Genomic DNA, 21,169 nt, shown 5'->3' with positions numbered 1-21,169 from the left:
CTGCCTGAGATACCTCTTGGCGGTGGGTATGGGACCCCGAGCCGCTGGATCGGTGCCTGTGATGTCTATGGCCCCTGCCAGCCCTCATTGATGACCTGCCCCGAGATGATGTCGACGAGGAGGATCGTTGGTGCCGATGCCTGCAGTGCCGGCGGGGGGGGGGCGAAGTCTGAAGGCTGAAGTCTTGCACCAGCGCTTCCCCCGGGGACTGGGAGCAGTGCCAGCCGTGACGTCTCGGTGCCGGCTCCGACTCCAAGGACCGTGATTGGCAGCGCAGTGCTGGTGTCGCTGTCGGTGCCGAGTCCTTTGGCATTGGGATCCTCACCGGAATATGGTCCGGGGATCAGGACTGGGGCCAGGATCTGCGCTGGGTTGCGTGCCAGGGATCTGGACCGATGCTGAGCATGTCGGGTCTCTTCTGGGCCCAGGATCCGCACCGGACTGCATGCCGGGGATTGAGACCGGTGCCGCGCTGGACTCGATGCTGGGGTGCGAGATCTGGAACTGCGACCCCCGCGCGAGGCAGAACTGTATTGGCGTCACCTTACACGCAAACCTCTAGACTGCCCTAGGTGCCGCGGTGTCGAGAAGCTCAACAACTCAGAGCCGGAGCTGGGAGGGGAGCCCACACTCTCTACCCTTCGTGACCGTCTGGGGGGAGACTTAGACTCCTGTCTTGACCACCCACCGGGGCCACCCAGTGGAGGTTTACCACAAGACACCAGTCCCTGTGCCCTCAGCTGAGGGGGGGACGGAGGCGTGGGCATGCCCAGGAGGGAGCGTGCTGCAGCAAACGCCTCTGGCGTCAATGGCCCTTGCAGGGGCACTCCCCCACCCCCAGGAGTCAGGGGAGGCTCCCTGCAGGGAGATGCCGGTGCCGGAGTACTCTCCACAGCATGTGGCTGGTGCATCTCTTGACTGCCCCCAGGTCAGACAGGTGGTGCGGGGGAGTCCTTGTGGGCGGCGACCTGCCGCTTCTTTTTCGGCACCGTAGCCTGTCGATAGGTTGACTCCGGTGCCGGTGGAGCGCTCCGCACCGAGGAGATGCTCGGTGCTGCAGGGGAACACACTGGTTCAGAGTCCAGCCAGAGCGCGGACTCCATCAGGATGGCCTTCAAGTGCGCATCTCTCTCCTTCTGTGTACGCAGCTTGAAGGCCTTGCAGATTTTACATCTGTCGTTTCTATGGTGCTCTCTGAGGCAATGGAGGCAGCAGTCGTGAGGGTCACTCACTGGGAATGCATTGCCACATGCGGCAAAGGATTTGAAACCGGCTGAGCCAGGCATGGCACAACCTTAAGCCCCTGAGGGCAATCTATCTAATCTAACTACACTTAACACTAATAACTATGCAAACTTAACTACTATACTTAATTACTTATCTAACAAACAACAGTAGAATAACGGGGAAGCTACTTGCTGAGCAAGAGGCAGATGTTCGAGCAACTGTCACAGGCAGAAAGAAGGAACTGAGGGCCTGCAGGGCCGGCAGTGCCTTATATACCGCGGCATGGGCGCAGCACTCCAAGGGGTGCCTGAGCCGGCCCTACGGGGCTTGCTAAGGGGAAAAAAGTTCTGGGAACCAGTGCACGAGGCACGCACACACCTATATTGGAATGGATATGACCAATCGCTCGAAATAGAACTACTGATTCTGAAGACAGATATGTACTTAACATTCCTGCCATCCCCACCCCAACAAGCAGTGAACATGCAGGCGAACAGAAACTTTTTTTTTTTTTTTAATTATATTTTGAAGTTTTGGAAGCAGCCAATTTTAAAACAGTCAGCAACGCAATACGGAAAACTGTTGAAAAATTCACAATACCATTTGATCGCGCCACTGTGTTTGTGATCGATAATGCCACATACATGGGGAAAGCTTGGGATCGAGATTTGAAACCTGTTTTTAAATGCTGTGCACCTTACATGCATGGCACATTTGCTTAACCTTGTGGGTGATCTGTGGAAGAAGATACTTTTGAAAGTAAATGAATTAGTTGTGGCTGTAAAATGTGCTTTTCACTGCCTGTCCTGCCAGAAAAGCACAGTTCTGCATGTTTCTAGCAGAAAGAGGGAAAAGTCCTTCCACCACACGAACCCCAGTAATGACCAGATGTAATAGGTGGTTCAATGTAGTTCTTTATCACATTGAACACACTAAGGATTACATTTCATTTTTTCCTGCAGAGAATGGTCATAGCAGTACTTCAAGTGTTCATGAGATTGTTGATCTTTGCCAATCCACAGCAGTTATTAAAGAACTCTAGGCTCTACAAGAGTTTGCAGCCTGAATCATGAACATGCTAACAGCTTATGAAGAGCCCACAATTTGTGCTCATCAAGTCAACCTAGGGGGGAGGCAACCGAGTGACAGAGGATGTGGAGAAAGCTGAGGTACTCAATGCCTTTTTTGCCTCTGTCTTCACAGACAAGGTCAGCTCCCAGACTACTGCACTGGGCGGCACAGAATGGGAAGGAGGTGAACATCCCGCAGTGCTGAAGGAACAGGTCCAAGACTATTTAGAAAGATTGGACATACACAAGTCCATGGGTCCAGATGCAATGCACCCGAGGGTGCTGAGGGAGTTGGCTGATGTGATTTCAAAGCCATTGGCTATTATCTTTGAAAGCTCGTGGCAATTGGAGGAGGTCCCTGATGACTGGAAAAAAGCAAATATAGTGCCCATCTTCAAGAAAGGGAGGAAAGAGGATCCAGGGAACTAAAGACCGGTCAGCCTCACCTCAAGCCCTGGAAAAATCATGGAACAGGTCCTCAAGGAATCCATTTTAAGGCACTTGGAAGAGAGGAAGGTGATCAGGAACAGTCAACATGGATTCACCAAGGGAAAGTCATGCCTGACCAATCTGATTGCTTTCTATGAAGAGGTGACTGGCTCTGTGGATGTGGGGAAAGCAGTGGACGTGATATACCTTGACTTTAGCAAAGCTTTTGATATGGTCTCTCACAGTATTCTTATCAGCAAGTTAAAGAAGTATGGGTTGGATGAATGGACTCTAAAATGGATAGAGAACTGGCTAGAGCATAGGACTCAACGAATAGTGATCAGTGGCTCCATGTCTAGCTGGCAGCCGGTCATAAACGGAGTGCCCCAGAGATCGGTCCTGGGGCCGGTTTTGTTCAACATCATCAATGATCTGGAGGATGGGGTAGATTGCACCCTCAGCAAGTTTGCAGATGACACTAAGCTAGGGGGAGTGGTAGATACCCTGGAAGGTAGGGATAGGATACAGAAGGACCTAAACAAACTGGAGGATTGGGCCAAAAGAAATCTAATGAGGTTCAACAAGGACAAGTGCAGAGTCCTGCACTTAGGAAGGAAGAATCCCATACACAGCTACAGACTGGGGAGTGATGAGCTAGGCAGCTGTTCTGCAGAAAAGGACCTGGGGGTTACAGTGGATAAGAAGCTGAATATGAGTCAGCAGTGTGCCCTGGCTGCCAAGAAGGCTAAGAGCATATTGGGCTGCATTAGTAGGAGCATTGCCAGCAGATCACGGGAAGTGATTATTCCCCTCTATTCGACATTGGTGAGGCTGCATTTGGAGTATTGTGTCTAGTTTTGGGCCCCCCACTACAAAAAGGATGTGGACAAGTTGGAGAGAGTCCAGTGGAGGGCAACAAAAATGATTAGGGGGCTGGAGCACAAGATTTATGAGGAGAGGCTGAGGGGACTAGGCTTGTTTAGTCTGCAGAAGAGAAGAATGAGGGGAGATTTGATAGCAGCCTTTAACTACCTGAAAGGAGGTTCCAGGGAGGATGGAGCTAGGCTGTTCTCAGTGGTGGCAGATGACAGAACAAGGAGCAATGGTCTCAAATTGCAGTGGGGGAGATCTAGGTTGGACATTAGGAAAAAGTTTTTCACAAGGAGGGTGGTGAAGCACTGGAATGGGTTACCTAGAGAGGTGGTGGAATATCCATCTTTAGAGGTTTTTAAACTGCGGCTTGACAAAACCCTCGCTGGGATTACTTAGCTGAGGTTAGTCCTACTTTGAGCAGGGGGTTGGATTAGATGACCTCCTGAGGTCCCTTCCAACTCTATGATTCTATGATCTATAAGTCACAAATGACATGCATGATCTTGCATTGTGGGCAGAGAGTTGCTCTGAAACTTGCCAACATTCAGCAGCAAAAATAACACTCTAGGAAAGTGCAAATAAATGAAATAAATAAATAAAAGTGATACATGGACACTGACTCAACCTTCCGCTTTTTCCAACCTGCTGCCACTTTCTTCAATGCATGCCAGTATATTTGAGCCAAATCAAGAAAAACACCTTGACATTTGTGAGACGAATAATATTTGAAAATATTCCACTGTTTGAAGACAACATTCCAGCACAGAGACAATATCAGGCTTACTGATACTGAAGCAGTTCAAGAACTGAGGAAAGAGGAAATTTTCCAGTTTTGGAGAAGCATGATGGCCAGATTTTTAGCCTCATGATGCTTAGCAGTACCAGTCAACAGAGTGGACGCCAAACGCTCCTTCTCATTGTGTAAAAATGTGCTTGGGACAACAGACACCGCATACAAAATAACAATATTGCAACAATTTGCAAAAGGGACTTTACTAAAAAAAAAACCCCGTTATTTTTGTTCTATAGTTTTTTGTTTGAAAAGTGATGGCATAGTAGGTATATATAATTTCAAAATAGTTTACTTTGTCAAGGAAGTGAAAACTATTGCACTAATGTTGTTTGTTTCATGTAAATGTTACACAGTAATACTTTATAGTTAAATTGTTACATATTTTTTGTTTCTGTGATCATACCATCAATTCATTCATTTTTCCATGAATTTTGTCTAATTTTACCATGGCAAAAATCTTATCCATAATAATAATCCATAATAATCCATAATAATAAGACAGTAAATATCATAATGCCACTATATAAATCTATGGTACACCAATACTGTGAATACTGTGTGCAGTTCTGGTTGCTCCTTTCTCAAAGCAGATAAATCAGAAATGGAAAATGTACAGAGAAGGGCAACAAAAATTAAGTCTATGGAACTACTTCCATGTGAGGAGAGATTAAAAAGAGTGGGACTGTTCAGCATAGAAAAGAGATAACTAAGGGGCGATATGATAGAGGTCTATAAGATCATGATTGGTGTAAATAAAGTGATTAAAGAAGTGTTATTTACCCATTGACATAACACAAGAACCAGGGGGTCAAAATGGTTCCATTCATCACAATTAAAAAGGTGGAAGGAGGAATCAAAAAAGTAACAATGATATCTCTTTTATAGGAAAGAATGCAGAAAGGAATATGGGATGCAAGAGGGTGGTATGAATCTCCAGATTTCTCAGAAAAAGACATTGAGGAATTTCTTAGAGGTTTGCCACTAATAGAAACTCCTTCAAATCATATTGATGAATTCCTTGAAAATTTACCAGTGCTAGGAACTCCCCCAAATTCAGCAGACCCAGCAGTAGAAAAAGCCACCCAAATTGAGAACCTCGGGCATCAAGGTGTGGAGCGATCACCTCAAGTTATAACTCTTTTATGGAGAGACCAATATGGAAGACCAGTAGTAGGAATAAGTAGAGACAATAATGCATGCCTCTGGCGAAGTGGGTTTCTGCCCATGAAAGCTTATGCCCAAATAAATTTGTTAGTCTTTAAGGTGTCACAGAACTCTCGTTTTATAGACAATAAGAAGATCTATCAATTGCGTTATCTGGACACAGGATCAATATATTGAATATTGAACAACAGATATATGTCAGTAGACCTTCTTCCATAGTTTCTTCAGACATAGTGGAAATAAGAGTGGTTCAAGGTATAAAAAATGAAATTCCATTAAACATGAATATAGGAAATGTAGTGATAAAAAGGGTGCATTTTGGAATGATGGAACGTGGAGAGAGTGGACTTGGAATAGTAGGAATGGATATTGTTAATCTATTAAGATGCTCAATAGATTAAGGAAAATATTCTGTGGACAAAACCATAAATATGTACACAGTAATTTTATTTGTAAATAAATTGAGAGAATGAGAGAGAGAGAGAGAGAGAGAGAGAGGAAAGAATGAAAGGAAAGATGGCAGAGAGATGGCTTAAGGAGTTAGCAGAAATGAATGAAGATGAAATGGTAGAATTGTTAAACCAAGTATTAGAAGGACTATTGGCAGAAGAAGAAGAATATGAGGACAATGGAATTGAGGAAGAGGAGGAATCTGAAATAAATCATCATGATTTTTCTTTAGTTATTGCCCCCTTGATAATGGGCTGTGTTGGATGACCCGTGATCTCAGTAAGAATTAATGAACCCGAAATTGAGATATTATGTTATTTAGATACTGGTTCTAATATATCCATCTTAAATACTGCAATAGACTTTGACTTAATGGAATAGACATCGCAAGATCAAGTTATGGTTATGGGGGCATTAGGGGGACAAATCACCATAACCGCAACAAGACCTGTCAACGTTAATATTAGGAGAATGGAGATAAGGAATGAAGGATAGAGTTGGGGACAGGGCCATTTAAAGCCATTTAAAGACCTTCGTAGGCCCCCTGACCAAAATACCTAATTTGATTTTAAGCTATTAATAAATAGTTTTTTAAATAAAAATAAAAAATATATAAAAATTTTTTTTGTAGCCCTGAAAGTTTTGTAGGCCCTAGGCACTGTGTCTATTGTGCCTAAGGGATAATATGGCCCTGGTTGGGGAGGAAGTTCTGATCACACAATGGGAACACTATAGTTGTTAATTTTTAAATAAATATTGTTATAATACATTTGGCAGATATGTTTTTAAAGAAAAAAAGAGTTTCATTATTTTGTCTTACAGAAAAGCCAATTGATGGATGATGCAGTCATTCATATTGGCTCTTCTTGGTATCAGTGGTAATGGGATTCTACTATGGTGGTGCGAATTCGGAGGTTGCGGAGATGATAGCAACAATCCAGAGGACCAAGTCTAATCAGACAGCTATTCAAAACAGTAATGTTAACTGTGTATTTATGTTACCACATTTAGAGCAAAATAAGATCATTGAAATTACAGTTGGGCCTGTGAGAGATGTAGGTTATTTAATACAAACTAGATCAGGTAAAATACCCATTATAGGAAGTTCTCTCAGGTGTTTTATTACATTTGCACCCTTGAAACTTTGGGGAACTTTATATTCTCATAATCTCCCCACACCACGGTTAACAGGATGTAAATGGAATCATCAAAAAATGAGGGCTTTACATGGGGAAAAGCAGCTACAACTGGACAATGGCAATGTAAGTTAGGGGATAATTGGGAGGTATTTGCAAGGTCCAATAGTCTCCTTATAGTCCCTCATAGGGTGACTAATGCTCATGCTATAATACCCACAAACAGTATACGGGTAACAAAAGAAAGAAATAATATTCCAATGATGTGTAGATGTCCCTTCAATGCAGATAGGAAGGAATGGACTTTAAGGCAGTCATATTGGGATAGCTAATATAAAGGAAAGCCATACCTGTTGGGAAACTGCATACAACCCATGGGATGAAACTGAAAGCATCCACATGTCAGTAATGTTAAATGAACAAAGATGTCAAATGGCTCTGGATCAGCAAAGGGAAAATATGGGCACCTGTAATGGATTTGGCATCTGCATACCAAGGTATATCAATTATAACTAATGAGGATAAACCATGTTATGGTACAGAGGAGGAGGGGTTTGTATATGGCACTATGCAGAATTAAGTAATTGCATCCAGATTTTAAAAGAAAAACCCTCCTTTGGTTTTGTAGCATGGTACGCCCCTCAGTGGATAAAGGAAGACAGGAAAACCATAGCAATAAAACAGGCCCATAACGATATTAAAATAGGTAACGTTCTATTTAGAACTGTTGATCCATGAGGAGGATATATGATGGTATCAATTCATTGCAAACCACAGCAAAAGGTTGTGTCAAAGAATGAGTTAAGCTTACAGCCACCTTGGTATGAACAAATAATAGAACAATATCAAGAGTGTGAGAAGAATGATCTAAATCAAACTTAATTTTCTTATTGCTGTAAAGGGCAGCAAGATATAACCAGAAGAGGAAGAGGGATATGGAAAATTTTTGGCCCTAATAATTTTAATAAAACTTTTACTATTATATGGGTATTGAACTCTAACCAAACTAAAACCAGTCCTTATATAGTGAAGGAAGATGTTAAAAGACAATTAGTAACAGATACAACTTATTTGTCAAAGAAAGCAGTGGTTGATCGAATTTCCATGAACATTTCATTGACACAGCCACAGTGTGCCCACTATATTGAGCCTTTATTTATAGGATGGAAAAGATGGGTACCAAAGGCTACTACCAATAAGGTAAAAAGAGGTTTGATAGATACAGCTCTAGGAGGAGCAGGAACAGGCCTAGGAGTACTAAATAGCATAGATGAGGAAGTGCTAGCTAATAAGATATATTAGATAAAGTGATATAGGGAAAACTATGAAATGCCCCCCAGTTAGGTATAAATGCAGGAGGGCTGAGCTCAGAAGCTTTGATACAGTGTGACAGCTACAACTCCTGTCTTCCAGAGGGATTGGTAACGTAGGTATTCTTCCTTTCTGTTCTGTGCTGTATTAATCTTCGACTAATGAATTGATTAAGCCTAATTATTGGACATCTTATTTTTAGTTTATATTGCACCCACAACAAGTGTGATCATGTCAGCTAGTTACACAATTTGTGGTATGCCGCTGTTCACTGTTTCAGAGTAGAATATATAAAATGCAACTGTTTCCTTGGTAGAATGCACAATAGCTGGGACAATTCTTTCCGAATGACTGAACTGCACTTGAACTTCAGGAAAAGACACAAATAAAATAAGATATTACCGTTTTAGCAAACAGTTATTTGTCTCAAAGTCACCAATAAATCTGAGGTACATTCTGTCAAAAAAAAGTAATATCCAATTATGAGACCAAACTGCCTTCAAGAAAGAGAGAAAACCACACAACACAGAGGGGTGTAAGACACATTCATGTAAAATGTAATTCCAGAATAGGTTATATCTGATAACCCAGAATCAAAACAGATTCTCCCATTGTGTTCTCCTCTGATCGATTCAAACTTACTTCACTCAGTGCCACCTCATTATTATTGAGTTACTTTATTTACAAAAGGTTTAGCTTCATCATAATGGGGAAAAACAGCCAACCTTCCCACTTGCAACAATCCCAACTCACCAGGAAAAAGGCCAGAAGCATCTTTGCCAATAGATAGAAGCAGAGATTAAAGCACAGAATGATTACTCTGTTTGGGATCCATTGAAATTCCCCCTCCAGGTCTGTGACACTTTCAGATCTAGCCCCAATGAATATGATTTAGGATCCAAGTGTGATCCTTAAGCACAGAGAGCACTCGGAACACGGCACCACGTGACACATTGGAAGGTGGAGGGGTAAAACTTGGGGAGGATAAATGCTGTTGTGGCTTACATTGAAGCTAATGTTGCTGGGTGAGGGGGGGATTGTGACATCTCCTTCAGGTGTCACAGAGGCTGAAATGACACATTTTTCCTACCTCATCCCATTCTTTGTTATATTTCAATCTATTTTAACTGAGAAAAATGGTGGGAAAAAATACTTCTGTCCAGCACAACTCTGAGCAATGTGAGAACTGTGCAACAATCTGTTCCCAAAGGGGGAACTCAGTGATGAACAATTACTTTGTAATGGGGGAATGGTATCAACGTGATGCTCGGGTTTTTCTAGATGAAGAAAAATGGAGGTTAGCTGAGTTGAAGGGGAAAGCTAACCCCAGCCACTGTATCTGGATTATGTCTGCATTGCAAATGTAATTGTGTTGTTACAACAAGATTGCTAAAACGAGCAGCTAACTCCATGTACAATCCCAGATGGAGACAAAGCACAGGTTGTTTTTAACCTCAGTAGTAGCTAGTTAATGTCAACCCTACCTCCATCACCTGACGCTGAAGAAAATTTCTGGCAGGAGGAAGACACAATCTCAGGATTTATAAAACAAAGGAGTTGATTAAGGATCATGGGACTCACCCCAAAGAAGGGTGAGGTGCAAAACTGAGAAGCAGGCAAGTCACGTGGAGGTGAAAGATCATATAGCCAAAGATTTTGTTTCAGTTGTTTAAACTGCCAAAAGGAATCTTGATATAAAAGCTTGCACAAAAGCTTTGGAAGGGGTTTAAAATTCTGAAAATGAATAGTTTGGTTAATTAAAGAGTTGCATCAGTATCAGAACATTTTAGAATGGTAATTAGTTTTAGAATAAAGGTTTTATTTAAATAATGATTAGTAGTAGAAAATACAACAAGTGACCGATGAGAGTGGCAGTTGGAAGGGGAATTTCTTTCTTCCTCCAACCCCTCCCCTTTCTGATACAACCTCCTCCCCCTCCCTTTTCCCTCGATATGTAGCCCCTCCCTTTTCTCTATGAGTAAATAAGCATAGAAGGCAAAGCTAATTAGCATAATAGGCAAGGCTCATTAGCATACTAAGTAACTGTTGTCTGAGTGTTCTTACATCAGAACCTAATTAACATAACAAGCACAGTTTAAATAGCATATTAGGAGGGGTACCTGATGCAACTCCCTCCCCCTCCCTTTTCCTTCTCACGTAACCCCTCCGTTCTGGATGACTTTTAAGTTGATTGGATAAAGCAACTGGTATCCAAATTACCTCACACCTGTTTGGCTGAGTTTGGGTGACCAAAATTGTATATAAGACCAAGGGTCAGCAGTTTGAGGTGTGCTTAGAAGAAGGCGTGCTTAGAAGGTGGGAAGACAGAAAGGAGAGACCGAGAAAGGACAGAAAAGAATGAAAGACAGCAGTGACGGAAAGATCATTTGGACAGATAGAGGGATCTAGGAAGATCTTGTAAGTTCCAACCTTTTACATCCATCCAAAGAATACATGGGTGTGTCTGTCAATAAAGCTCAATGTCTGTGGTGAAAGTGAGACTCTCCCTCTAGCAACCATTCAACAACCATTTGGCGTAACGCTTGCTAAATGTTAGATTGTTAAGGATTTTAGTAATATATTGTTTATATAAGTATTTGTAGTGTTCGGTATTTTTATCTCGGTGGCGGGATGGAGCACACTGACAAAATGACTTCAGAAAGTGCTTATTTATTACATGAGATAGCGTAAGAAAGACAAGAGCGGGAGTCCTTCACCATACAGGAACAGAAGCTCCAGCACAAGTCTCAGGCAAAAAGTATAATGAAAATACAATCAACCACAAGGATGTACAGTAGCAACTTACAGGTATGCATGGACATATTACACTAGAGGGGAGTGCCCATGCTTATGCATTGTTATTGTTATCATGAGCTGAGCAACAGCAACAGCAGCAACAATTAGTGAACAAAGAGGTGAACCATAATGCAAGGAAGAGACCTGCCAAGAGGATACCTACACCAATATACTCCTGGGGGCCCCTTGATCTAGGAGAGCTGGGCTTATCTAAATGTGTAAGGGACGCTTACCAATGCAAGAATGAGGAGACCCATACTTCGTTCTGATAAGCGAGTGGCGATCGGGGAACCGTCCTGGCCGAGGCATCCGCTAGCGCTTCCACGGATCCACGGAGAGTCTCAGCTTGGGGAGGCTCCCGGGGGTCTGATATATCCTTTTTCCCTCCTCACCTTGCAGTAAGCCTTACCCAGTAATACATGACGTATATCTCAATCCCAGTAGGGATTGGGCCTTAACACTTAGTTGCTATTAGTCTATTGGTAGTTAGCTAGGGACTTTTTGGAATAAAGTGACATTAGTTGTTTACTTTAAAAAGAACTTAACCATAGCCTTACTTTTACTTTATTATTACCAAAATAGGAACCATTTAGCTTATCAAGCATTAACAGGTGTATGTGGTTGTCTCAGGACGTTCCAGACCTCAAGGCACTTCCTCCCTTGGCCTAAGGTCGGGCAGAGGGCAGCGTCTGGGTTCTGCTCCTGAGAGGCCTAACTCTTGCTTTTCTTGCTGCAGAAGCTTAGCATTGCTTTTAGGGCCTTGCTCTTGTCAAACTATACTGATTTCGCGTCACAAAGTCTTGCGCACCCTAACAGTATTGTTAAGTATATTATATAGTGTTAAGTATAAATAATATTTAAAAATAGTATTGTTAAGAATACCTATGTAAGATTAAATAGTGAGTTAAATATATTGTTCTCTCTCTTTTTCTCTATTAATGTAACCATTCATTTCTGAATAAATATTGTATCTGGTTTCGAAGTATCACTGCTTGTGTGTCACTATCTTGATCGGAATGCTGTATCTGTGTTCTTTCAAGGGAAGGCAAGTTGTTTTCCCTGGAAATTCTTTTAGAGTGGACCACCTGACTGGCAGATTTTAGGGTAACACAATACTCTAAATCTTGCTGGTAACAATCACACTGAGGAAAATGGTGCAAACTATCTGGGAATTAGCAAAAGTATTTTAAAAAAAAATTTGGCCAACCCTAGTGAAGATATTTATGCCATTACTTGCTTGTGTGGATTTTCTTATGTCTGATAAAAGCTGTGCTCTGTCTAAAACTTTTCCCACACTCAGAGCATGTGAAGGATCTCTCTCGCGTGTGGATTCTCTGATGTGTGATGAAGGTTTTCCTCTCACTAAATTGTTTCCCACACTCAGAGCACATGTAAGGTCGCTCTCCTGTGTGGATTCTCTGATGTGATATAAGGTGTGAACTCTGGCTGAAGCTTTTCCCGCACTCAAAGCACGTGTAGGGTCTCTCTCCAGTGTGGACTCTCTGATGTGCGCTAAGGTTTGACTTGTGTTTGAAGCTTTTCCTGCATTCAGGGCAGGTGAAGGATCGCTCTCCTGTGTGGATTCTCTGATGTGTGATGAGGGTTGAGCTCACATTAAAGCTTTTCCCACACTCAGAGCACGTGTAGGGTCGCTCTCCTGTGTGGATCCTCTGATGTGTAATGAGGTGTGATCTCCCATTAAGGTTTTTTCCGCACTCACAACACATGTAGGGTTGCTCTCCCGTGTGGATTCTCTTATGTATGATGAAAGCTGAGCTCCAACGAAAGCTTTTCCCACACTCAGAGCACATGTAGGGTTGCTCTCCAGTGTGGACTCTCTGATGCCTGGTGAGGTGTGAGCTCACATTAAAGCTTTTCCCGCACTCAGAACACGTGTAGGGGCGCTCTCCTGTGTGGATTCTCTGATGTGTGATAAGGCTTGAGCGCTGATTGAAACTTTTCCCACACTCAAAACATATATAGGGTCTCTCTCCCATGTTGATTCTTTCATGTCTAATTAGGTCTGAGCAGCTACTGAAGGTTTTCTCTTGCCTATGGTGACTCTCACTGGCTTTTGCCTGTGCACAATTTCTTGGAGAAACTTTCCCTTTGGATATTCCTACTAATGTCCCATGTGATTCTTCTTGCTCAGCATCTTCCAGCCGGAGCTTCCTCTTCTTGCTCTCACTCACCATCCCATCACCTGTAAGGTCAGAGAGAGAATCCAGACATAAGGCACTCCCTGTGCTGAGGAAAAAGGAAACCTCAGAAAGAGAAATGGGAAAAGGGGGAACAAACCAAAATAAGTGCTGGAAAGATCAAACAAAGAAGTATTGGATTTCCACCCTCTACCTACTCCTAAAACCCTTCCTCAAAGGCCAAAGAGGTGCACAATAAATTTTCCCACAGTGCACCATGGAGCTAGAGTGGCCACATTTTGGGGTATGGGAGAGGGACAATAGGGACTCTAGGATGTGGTTACTTTGACTCGGTTCTGCACACGGCCGTGTGGATGCCAGAGCCCTAGGTTTCAGCACAGGTTAGAAAATCTAAACATAGGGTTAAAACATGATGTAGACATTGAAACCCAGGGTTAATTCACATAGGTTATCTGACTCGAGTCCCACTAATCATAGTATTAAATTGCAGTGCAGACATACCCGCTGTCTTATGCTGTAAGGATTGGTGGAAGGGGTCTTACACTATGTGGGGGAAGATTTGCATCATGAGAAAACCATCTGTATTCTATTTTCAAATTGTGAAATCACTGCACTGCTGTTGCAATGACAGCTACCAAAGAATTTTACTGAAACCTGAATTTTACCATGGAACTATTATTCTGGAATGTAATTTGCTTACTTAAATTCTCACACTCAGAACTATTATTCAGGGATGTTAATTGTTTTATTACAAACTACCAGTTTGTATGGATAAAATATAGTGGGAAATCAGTTCTTATAAGTAAAAGGTTAAAAGTGTGATAATCGATATAAATATAATTGATTATTATAGCAACTATAAGTGGAAAAGTGGTGTTATATAATCAAAATAAGAAAGTAGTCAATAGTGAATATGTAAAGTGTATTATATTTGAAGTCCTTTATATTCATGTTTTATTCTCTGAAACGGTTCAGTAGATGCTGTGACCTTTGTATGACCTCCTGCTTTGTATCTGTACTGCAGAATGCAAGCTTAGCAAAAACTTAGATATAAGAGGACTGTAAAATACACTTAAATACAACATTTTCTAGGTGTTGTGCTATACCTAGCTACTACAATATAGTTAATGAGAGAAAGTCTGTAACTTCTATAGTGTTAGCCAATACCAATAGTATATACAATATTAACATCATATATAATATCATACGTTTCTTAAATTGTCCTCATGTTGAGATATTCCAAAATGGCTTTTTACATACGTAAAACACAGAGATAGCTGAAGTATGGTAAATTCAGGGCTAGGAACAATCATAGCAGAAACAGAGAGAATGCTAGGCCTGGAATGTTCAAAACAAAATTCTTGTCTTGTGTACCTGTCTGTCTATTTTTGTTCAATGTGTGGGATCTGCATAAGTCAATTGTGAAATATATGAAACTTACAATATATCCCTCACACAGAAGAGGTAGGAATTACTGCCTATGAAAAAAAATTCACAGAAATAGAGAAGAAAGATATATTAGATGAAGTGCTTTGTGGAAAACTATGAAATGCCCCCGTTATGTATAAATGCAGGAGGGATGACCACAGAAGCTTTGAGACAGTGTGACTGCTACAACTCCTGTCTTCCAGAGGGATTGGTGATGTACGTAACTCTTCCTTTCTCTTCTCTGCTGTATTAACCTTTGACTAATTATTAATCATTGACTAATAAACTGATTAAGTCTAGTTATAGGACAGCTCCTTTTTAATTTATATTGCACCCCCAAGAAATGTGATCATGTCAGTTAGTTGCACAGTTTGTGGTATGCTGTGGTTCACTGTTTCAGAAAATAATTTTTAAAATGCTACTGTTTTCTTGGTAGCACGTCCAATAGCTTGAACTGTTCTTTCCCAGTGCTGAACTGCACTTGAACTTCTTCCATGTCATCATGCAGAGGTGTGGAAAAGACACAAATAATATATTACCGTTTTAGCAAACGGTCATTTATTGCAAAGTACCCAATAAATCTGAGGTACATTCTTTGAGACAAATGTAATACCTAATTATGAGACCAAACTGCCTTCAAGAAGAGAGAACAACCCACAATACAGAAGGGTGTAAGACATTTTCAGTTTGATCTAAAATTAAATTCCAGAGCAGCTTATAGCTGATAACTGAAAATTGTAAAAGATTCTCCCATGGTGTTGTCTTTTGAGCCATTCAAAGTTGTTTCACTCTCTGCCACCTCATTATTATTGAGTCAATTTATTTACAAAAGATTTAGCTTCATCACAATGGGGGAAAACAGGCAACTTCCCCATCTGCAACAACCTCAGCTCAGCAGGAAAAAGGCCAGAAGCAGCTTTCCCAAGAGATGAAAGCAGAGATTAAAGCACAGAATGATTACTCTGCATTTGGGATCCATTCAAATTTCTCCTCCAGGTCTGAGATGCTTTCAGACCTAGCTCCAATGAGCATGACTGAGGATCCACGTGTGACACCTAAGCACAGAGAGCACTCAGAACCCAGCTCCACGTGACACTTTGGGAGTGGAGGGTAGAATGTGGGGAGGATAAACATTGTTGTGGCTTGCACAGAAGCTAAGGCTGCTGGGTGAGGGGGGATTGTGACAGTGATGAGGAAGGAGGAAATACCTGCAACTCACCCCATCTCCTGTGGGTGTCAGAGAGGCTGAAATGACAGATTTTTCCTATGCCACCCCTTCTCATTGTTATATTTCAATCTATTTTAAATTAGGTAAATGGTAGAAAAAAATACTTGTGTCCAGCACAACCCCGAGCTATGTGAGAACTACTGGGATTGAGACAAACTGTCCCCAAAGGGGGAACTCGGTGGCTAGTAATCACTTTGTAATGGGAGAATGGAATTAATGTGATGCTCAGGGTTTGTCTAGATGAAGAAAAATGATGGAAGTTAACTGAGGTCAAGGGGAAAGCTAATCCCAGCCAGCATACCTGGGTTATAGTCCGCACTGCAAATTCTGTTGTATTGTTACAAGATTGCTAAAATGAGCAGCTAACTCTGCGTACAGTCCTAGAGGACAGAAGGCACAGGTAGTTTTTATGTCAGTTTAGCAAGTCAAGGTCAACCATATCTCCCGCCCCTGCTGCTGATGGATATTTTGTGGTAGGACGATGTATTCCAAGGATTTATAAGGCAAAGGAGTTGATAAAGGAGCCTGGGGATCACCCCAAAGAAGGGTGAAGTGCTAAAAGAAGAAGCAAGAAACTCAATGTGGAGCTGAGAGACCACAGTGAATTAAATAACTATGTGGGAATTAGCTAATGTATTTTAAAAAATTCTTTGACCAGCTCTAGTCAAGACATTAATGATATTACTTGCCTGTGTGGATTCTCTTATGTCTAATAAAACTTGAGCTCCAACTAAAGCTTTTCCCGCACTCAAGGCATCTGTAGGGTCTCTCTCCTGTGTGGACTCTCTGATGCCTGATGAGGTAGGCACTGACTTTGAATCTTTTCCCACACTCAAGGCATGTGAAGGATCCCTCTCCAGTATGGATTCTCTCATGTGTGATAAGTTGTGAGCGCTTAATGAAGCTTTTCCCACATTCAGAGCATGTGTAGGGTGTCTCTCCTGTGTGGATTCTCCGATGTCTGATGAGGTATGAGCTGTCTTTGTAGCTTTTCCCGCACTCAGGGCATGTGAAGGATCCTGCCCCACTGTGGATTCTCTGATGTCTGATGAGGTGTGAAGTCACATTGAACCTTTTCCCACACTCAGAACACTTGTAGGGTCGCTCACCTGTGTGGATTCTCTGATGCCTGGTGAGGTGTGAGCTCTCACTAAAGCTTTTCCCACACTCACAGCATTTGTAGGGTCGCTCTCCAGAATGGATTCTCTGATGTATGATAAGGTTTGAGCTCCGATTGAAGCTTTTCCCACACTCAAAGCAAGTGTAGGGTCGCTCTCCTGTGTGGATTCTCTTATGTGTGATAAGGTCTGAGCGCCTACTGAAGCTTTTCCCGCACTCAGAGCACGTGTATGGTCTCTCTCCCATATTTATTCTTTCATCTCTAATAACGTCTGAGCAGCTACTCAAGGTTTTCTCTGGCCTATGGTGACTCTCACTGGCTTTTTCCTGTGCATAACTCCAAGAAACTTTCCTTTTGGATCTTTCTACTAATGTCCCATATAGTTCTACTTGTTCAGCATCTTTCTGCTGGGGATTTTTCTTCTCTTTCTCACTCACCATCCCATCTCCTGGAGGGATAGAGAGAATGGAGACATAGGTCACTCCCTGTGCTGGGGAGAAAGGAAACCTCAGAGAGTGGAAAGGAAAAAGGAAGGAACAAACAAAAATAAGTGCTGGAGAGATCAAACAAAACACTATTTCATTTCCACTCTCTATCCTCCACCCCCAAAATCCTTCCCCACAGGACAGAGAAATGGGCAGTAAATTTTTGCATAGTGCACGTTAGTCCTAGACCTAGACTGGCTACATCTGGGGGGGGGAGGACACTAGGGACTTTGGGTGTGGTTACTTTGACTTGGGTCTGCACTCTGCTATATGGATGCCAGAGCCCCAGGTTCCAGCACAGGTTAGAAAAGCGTTAACACGGGATTAAAATACAATGTAGATGCTCAAGATGAGGGTTTTTTCAAGATAGCTAAGCTGAGCAGCTAACTGAATGTACAATCCCAATGAGGACAAGGCAAAGGTAGTTTTTACATCAGTGTAGCTTGTCAAAGTCAATCCTATCTCTGCCACCTGGGGCTGATAGATATTTCTAGCAAGGGATATAAGACAAAGGACTTGATAGAAAGGATCATGGAACTCACTCCAAAGAAGAGTGAGGTGCAAAAGACAGGGATAGGCAACTCATGTGCAGCTGAAAGACCACACCGAATTAAATGGTGCAAAATACTTCGGAATTAGCTAAGATATTTTTAATAAAGTCTTAGGTGAGCCCCACTCAAAACGTTTATGGCATTACTCACCCATGTGGAGTCTCTTATGTCTCTTAAAAGTGGAGTCCTGTCTAAAACTTTTCCCACACTCAGGGCATGTGAAGGAGTGCACGCCTGTGTGGATTCTCCTATGTACGATAAGGTGTGAGCGCCGATTGAAGCTTTTCCCACACTCAGAACACAAGTAGGGTTGCTCTCCTGTGTGGATTTTCCGATGTCTGCTGAGGTTTGAGTTGTGGTTGAAGCTTTTCTGACAATAAGAGCATGTGTAGGGTCTCCCTCCCACGTTCATTCTTTCATGTCTAATAAGGTCTGACCAACTACTGAGGGTCTTCTCTGGCCTATGTTGACTCTCATTGGCTTTTGCCTGTGCACAGCTCCAAGAAACTTTCCCTTTGGATCTTCCTGCTAGTGTCCCATGTGGTTCTACTTGCTCAGCATCTTCCAGCTGGGGATTCTTCTCTTCGTTCTCATTCACCATCCCATCACCTGGAAGGACACAGAGAGAGAATCCAGACATAGGTCACTGCCTGTGCCAGGGAGAGAGGAAACTTCAAAGAAAGGAATGGAAAAAAGTGGGAACAAACCAAACTAAGTGCTGGAGAGATCAAACAAAACTGTATTTGATTTCCACCCTCTCCCCATCTGCACCCCAAAGCCTTTCCTTAGAGGAGAGAGACATTTCAAGCTCCACATCCTACTCAGGGAGAAGAAAGATTGGGGAGGGAGCTACAGCCAGGTGTCACTAAGAAGAGGTGGGAAGCCATGAGCGACATGTGCCATGAGGATGCCACACCTGCTGGGAACAATTCTGAATTCAGAGAGCTCACAAGACCTTGGCAGGGAATCCCAAACATTTCCTTCATTCACAAACAGTTTTTGAGTTGGTTTAAATGATGCCTCACCTGTGCAGATCCCTCTCTGGATCTCTCTTTCCTCAGAGCCCTGGAGATCTGGGACCCACAGCTCTTCCCCTTGTTCCAGCTGGGAGATCACATCAGGTTTAGAAACAGGAAACCCTGCGTAAGAGAAGGAAAACAAGCGACATCAGTTGAATTTGTGGGATACTTGTATTCCATGATTTTACCCTCAGCTCATTTTTAAGCATCCTGATGTCAGCTTTCTTGGCTTCAAGCAACAAGACAGTTATTATAACCAATCATTACAATGCCTAAGGGCCAGTAAAAAATAGGGCCCCATTGTTCTTGGCATTGTATGATCACAGAGTAGTAGACAATCCCTAGGCAATGGGGTCTCTGCTAGAGCCAAAGGAAGGGGAGATCAGCACTCCCCTCTCCTGGGTCCAGCAGAGAGCAAAGCGCTCTGCTTGGGTCCCTAGGTGCTGGGGTCCCTGCTGGAGCCAGAAGGAGGGGAGCACTGATCTCCCATCCCTCAGGCTGCAGAAGGGAGCTACTGCTTAGGGACCCAGGTGGAGCACACGGGGCTACAGGATGGGTGCAGTTTCCCTGCTGCAACCAGGGGGATGGGAGATCAATGGGAGATCAACCTCCTCGCTGAATTCCTTCTGTCTGTCTGCAGTGTCAGGGAGAGGGCTGCTGGAAGAAACTGGTGGCCCTTCAGGGTTGTAAAACTGATATCTATGGCCCTCGAGCCAAAAAGGTTGGGAACCACTGATCTAAACCGATGCAACAGACACCGGATTGGGGAAGGTTTAGCATGCGCAAGCAGAATAAAGTGTGTAATGGCAGAGAGACATTTGATGAACACAGGCATACTATTACATTTAACTGTGATGGGGCATACAAACCCCACTCTGGGTCTGACGGGGTTGAAGGAAGCTGTTGGGCACAGGTGGCATCACCCTCCCTCCCCCCGCTCCCTGGCTTATGGAGCAGGCTTGGGCTGGAGAAGCAGGTTAAAAGATGCTCAGAACCCCTGGAAAATAGAGGACAGCAAACAGGCTGGAGGGAAAACAGGTCCTTCTCCTAAAAAGCCACATGGAAGGTTGAACCTGGGATGGAAGCACACCACTGGTGAGGCCCACAGGCAGTGCCTTTTCCAAACCCTGCCCCCCTTTTCTGACAAGGAGAACCCTCAGGGCTCTGCTCTTTTGAACTCCATCAGGGAGCTTGAGTGGGTGATCAGACACTGTCCAGAGACTTTGGCAGAGGCTGTTGGCTTGGTGGAGAACTGCCTGGTGTCCCGGGGGCCCAAAGCTGAAATGCAAAAAGCCAGTCAATGCACAATCTGGGCCCCAAGTACCACTGAGCCCACCTCACTGAGGGTATCCAGGGGAACTTGGACACTGAATCCTAGCAGAGGGGGATACAAAGGCCAATAGAGGAGCCCAGAAGCCCACCCTCAGCTGGACAGGAGACGTGGGTCACACAAAGCAGCCTCATTCGAAGGGGCCACCCACTCAGGAGAATTAATGGCCAAACCTCTTTCTCCATTGGGACTGTTTTGCATGTGAGCAGCCAGGCCATTTCAGATCGGACTGTCCATTCATGGACTGTAATGATGGGCAGGCCTGGACAGCGGATAACTGGGCTCAGAAAAGGGGCCCAGGGAAAATGTTAGTCCCTGTGCAAGTGAATAGAGTAACAGTACAAGGACTGATGCACTCTGGCTGCAGCCAGTCTTTAGTCAAGGAGTAATTGGTGGTGTCGGGAGGAGAATCTAGGGGCAGGGTCTACCTCCAGTGTATCCATGGGGACATACATCCCTGCCCAAATGAGACAGGTGCCATTGACTGTGCAAGACCACATGGAGACAATGCAAAGATCTGGCCTATCTGGTCATACTTCGGCACGACTGGAAGTTTTTCACAGAGGATGTCCACAGATGGCATGGAGCATCTGTAGAGGG

The 21,169-nt window shown here is 43.3% G+C and overlaps 1 protein-coding gene across 2 annotated transcripts; it reads right to left on the bottom strand.

Annotated features, from left to right (window-relative positions):
- Positions 1–11,107: 11,107 nt before the first annotated feature.
- Positions 11,108–19,354, bottom strand: LOC137153362 (zinc finger protein 271-like). Of its 2 annotated transcripts, XM_067548605.1 has the most exons (4): positions 19,246–19,354; positions 18,371–18,829; positions 16,754–17,632; positions 11,108–13,452 (listed from the first exon to the last, which is right to left on the bottom strand). In XM_067548605.1, exons 2-4 carry the CDS (start codon positions 18,819–18,821, stop codon positions 12,479–12,481), a joined length of 2,304 nt encoding a protein of 767 aa, XP_067404706.1. In that variant the 5' UTR covers positions 18,822–18,829; positions 19,246–19,354; the 3' UTR covers positions 11,108–12,478. The 2 variants fall into 2 exon arrangements, with proteins under 2 accessions (XP_067404706.1, XP_067404707.1); XM_067548606.1 differs by lacking the exon at positions 19,246–19,354 and having other exon boundaries at positions 16,754–17,674; positions 18,371–18,379.
- Positions 19,355–21,169: the final 1,815 nt, after the last annotated feature.

The sequence above is a fragment of the Emydura macquarii genome, unplaced genomic scaffold, assembly GCF_026122565.2.
Source record: "Emydura macquarii macquarii isolate MOO-44397 ecotype Brisbane River unplaced genomic scaffold, CSIRO-AGI_Emac_v2 contig_1253, whole genome shotgun sequence".
In the NCBI taxonomy this organism is placed as follows: Eukaryota; Metazoa; Chordata; order Testudines; family Chelidae; genus Emydura; species Emydura macquarii.
This window is presented reverse-complemented; position numbering and strand designations above follow the sequence as displayed.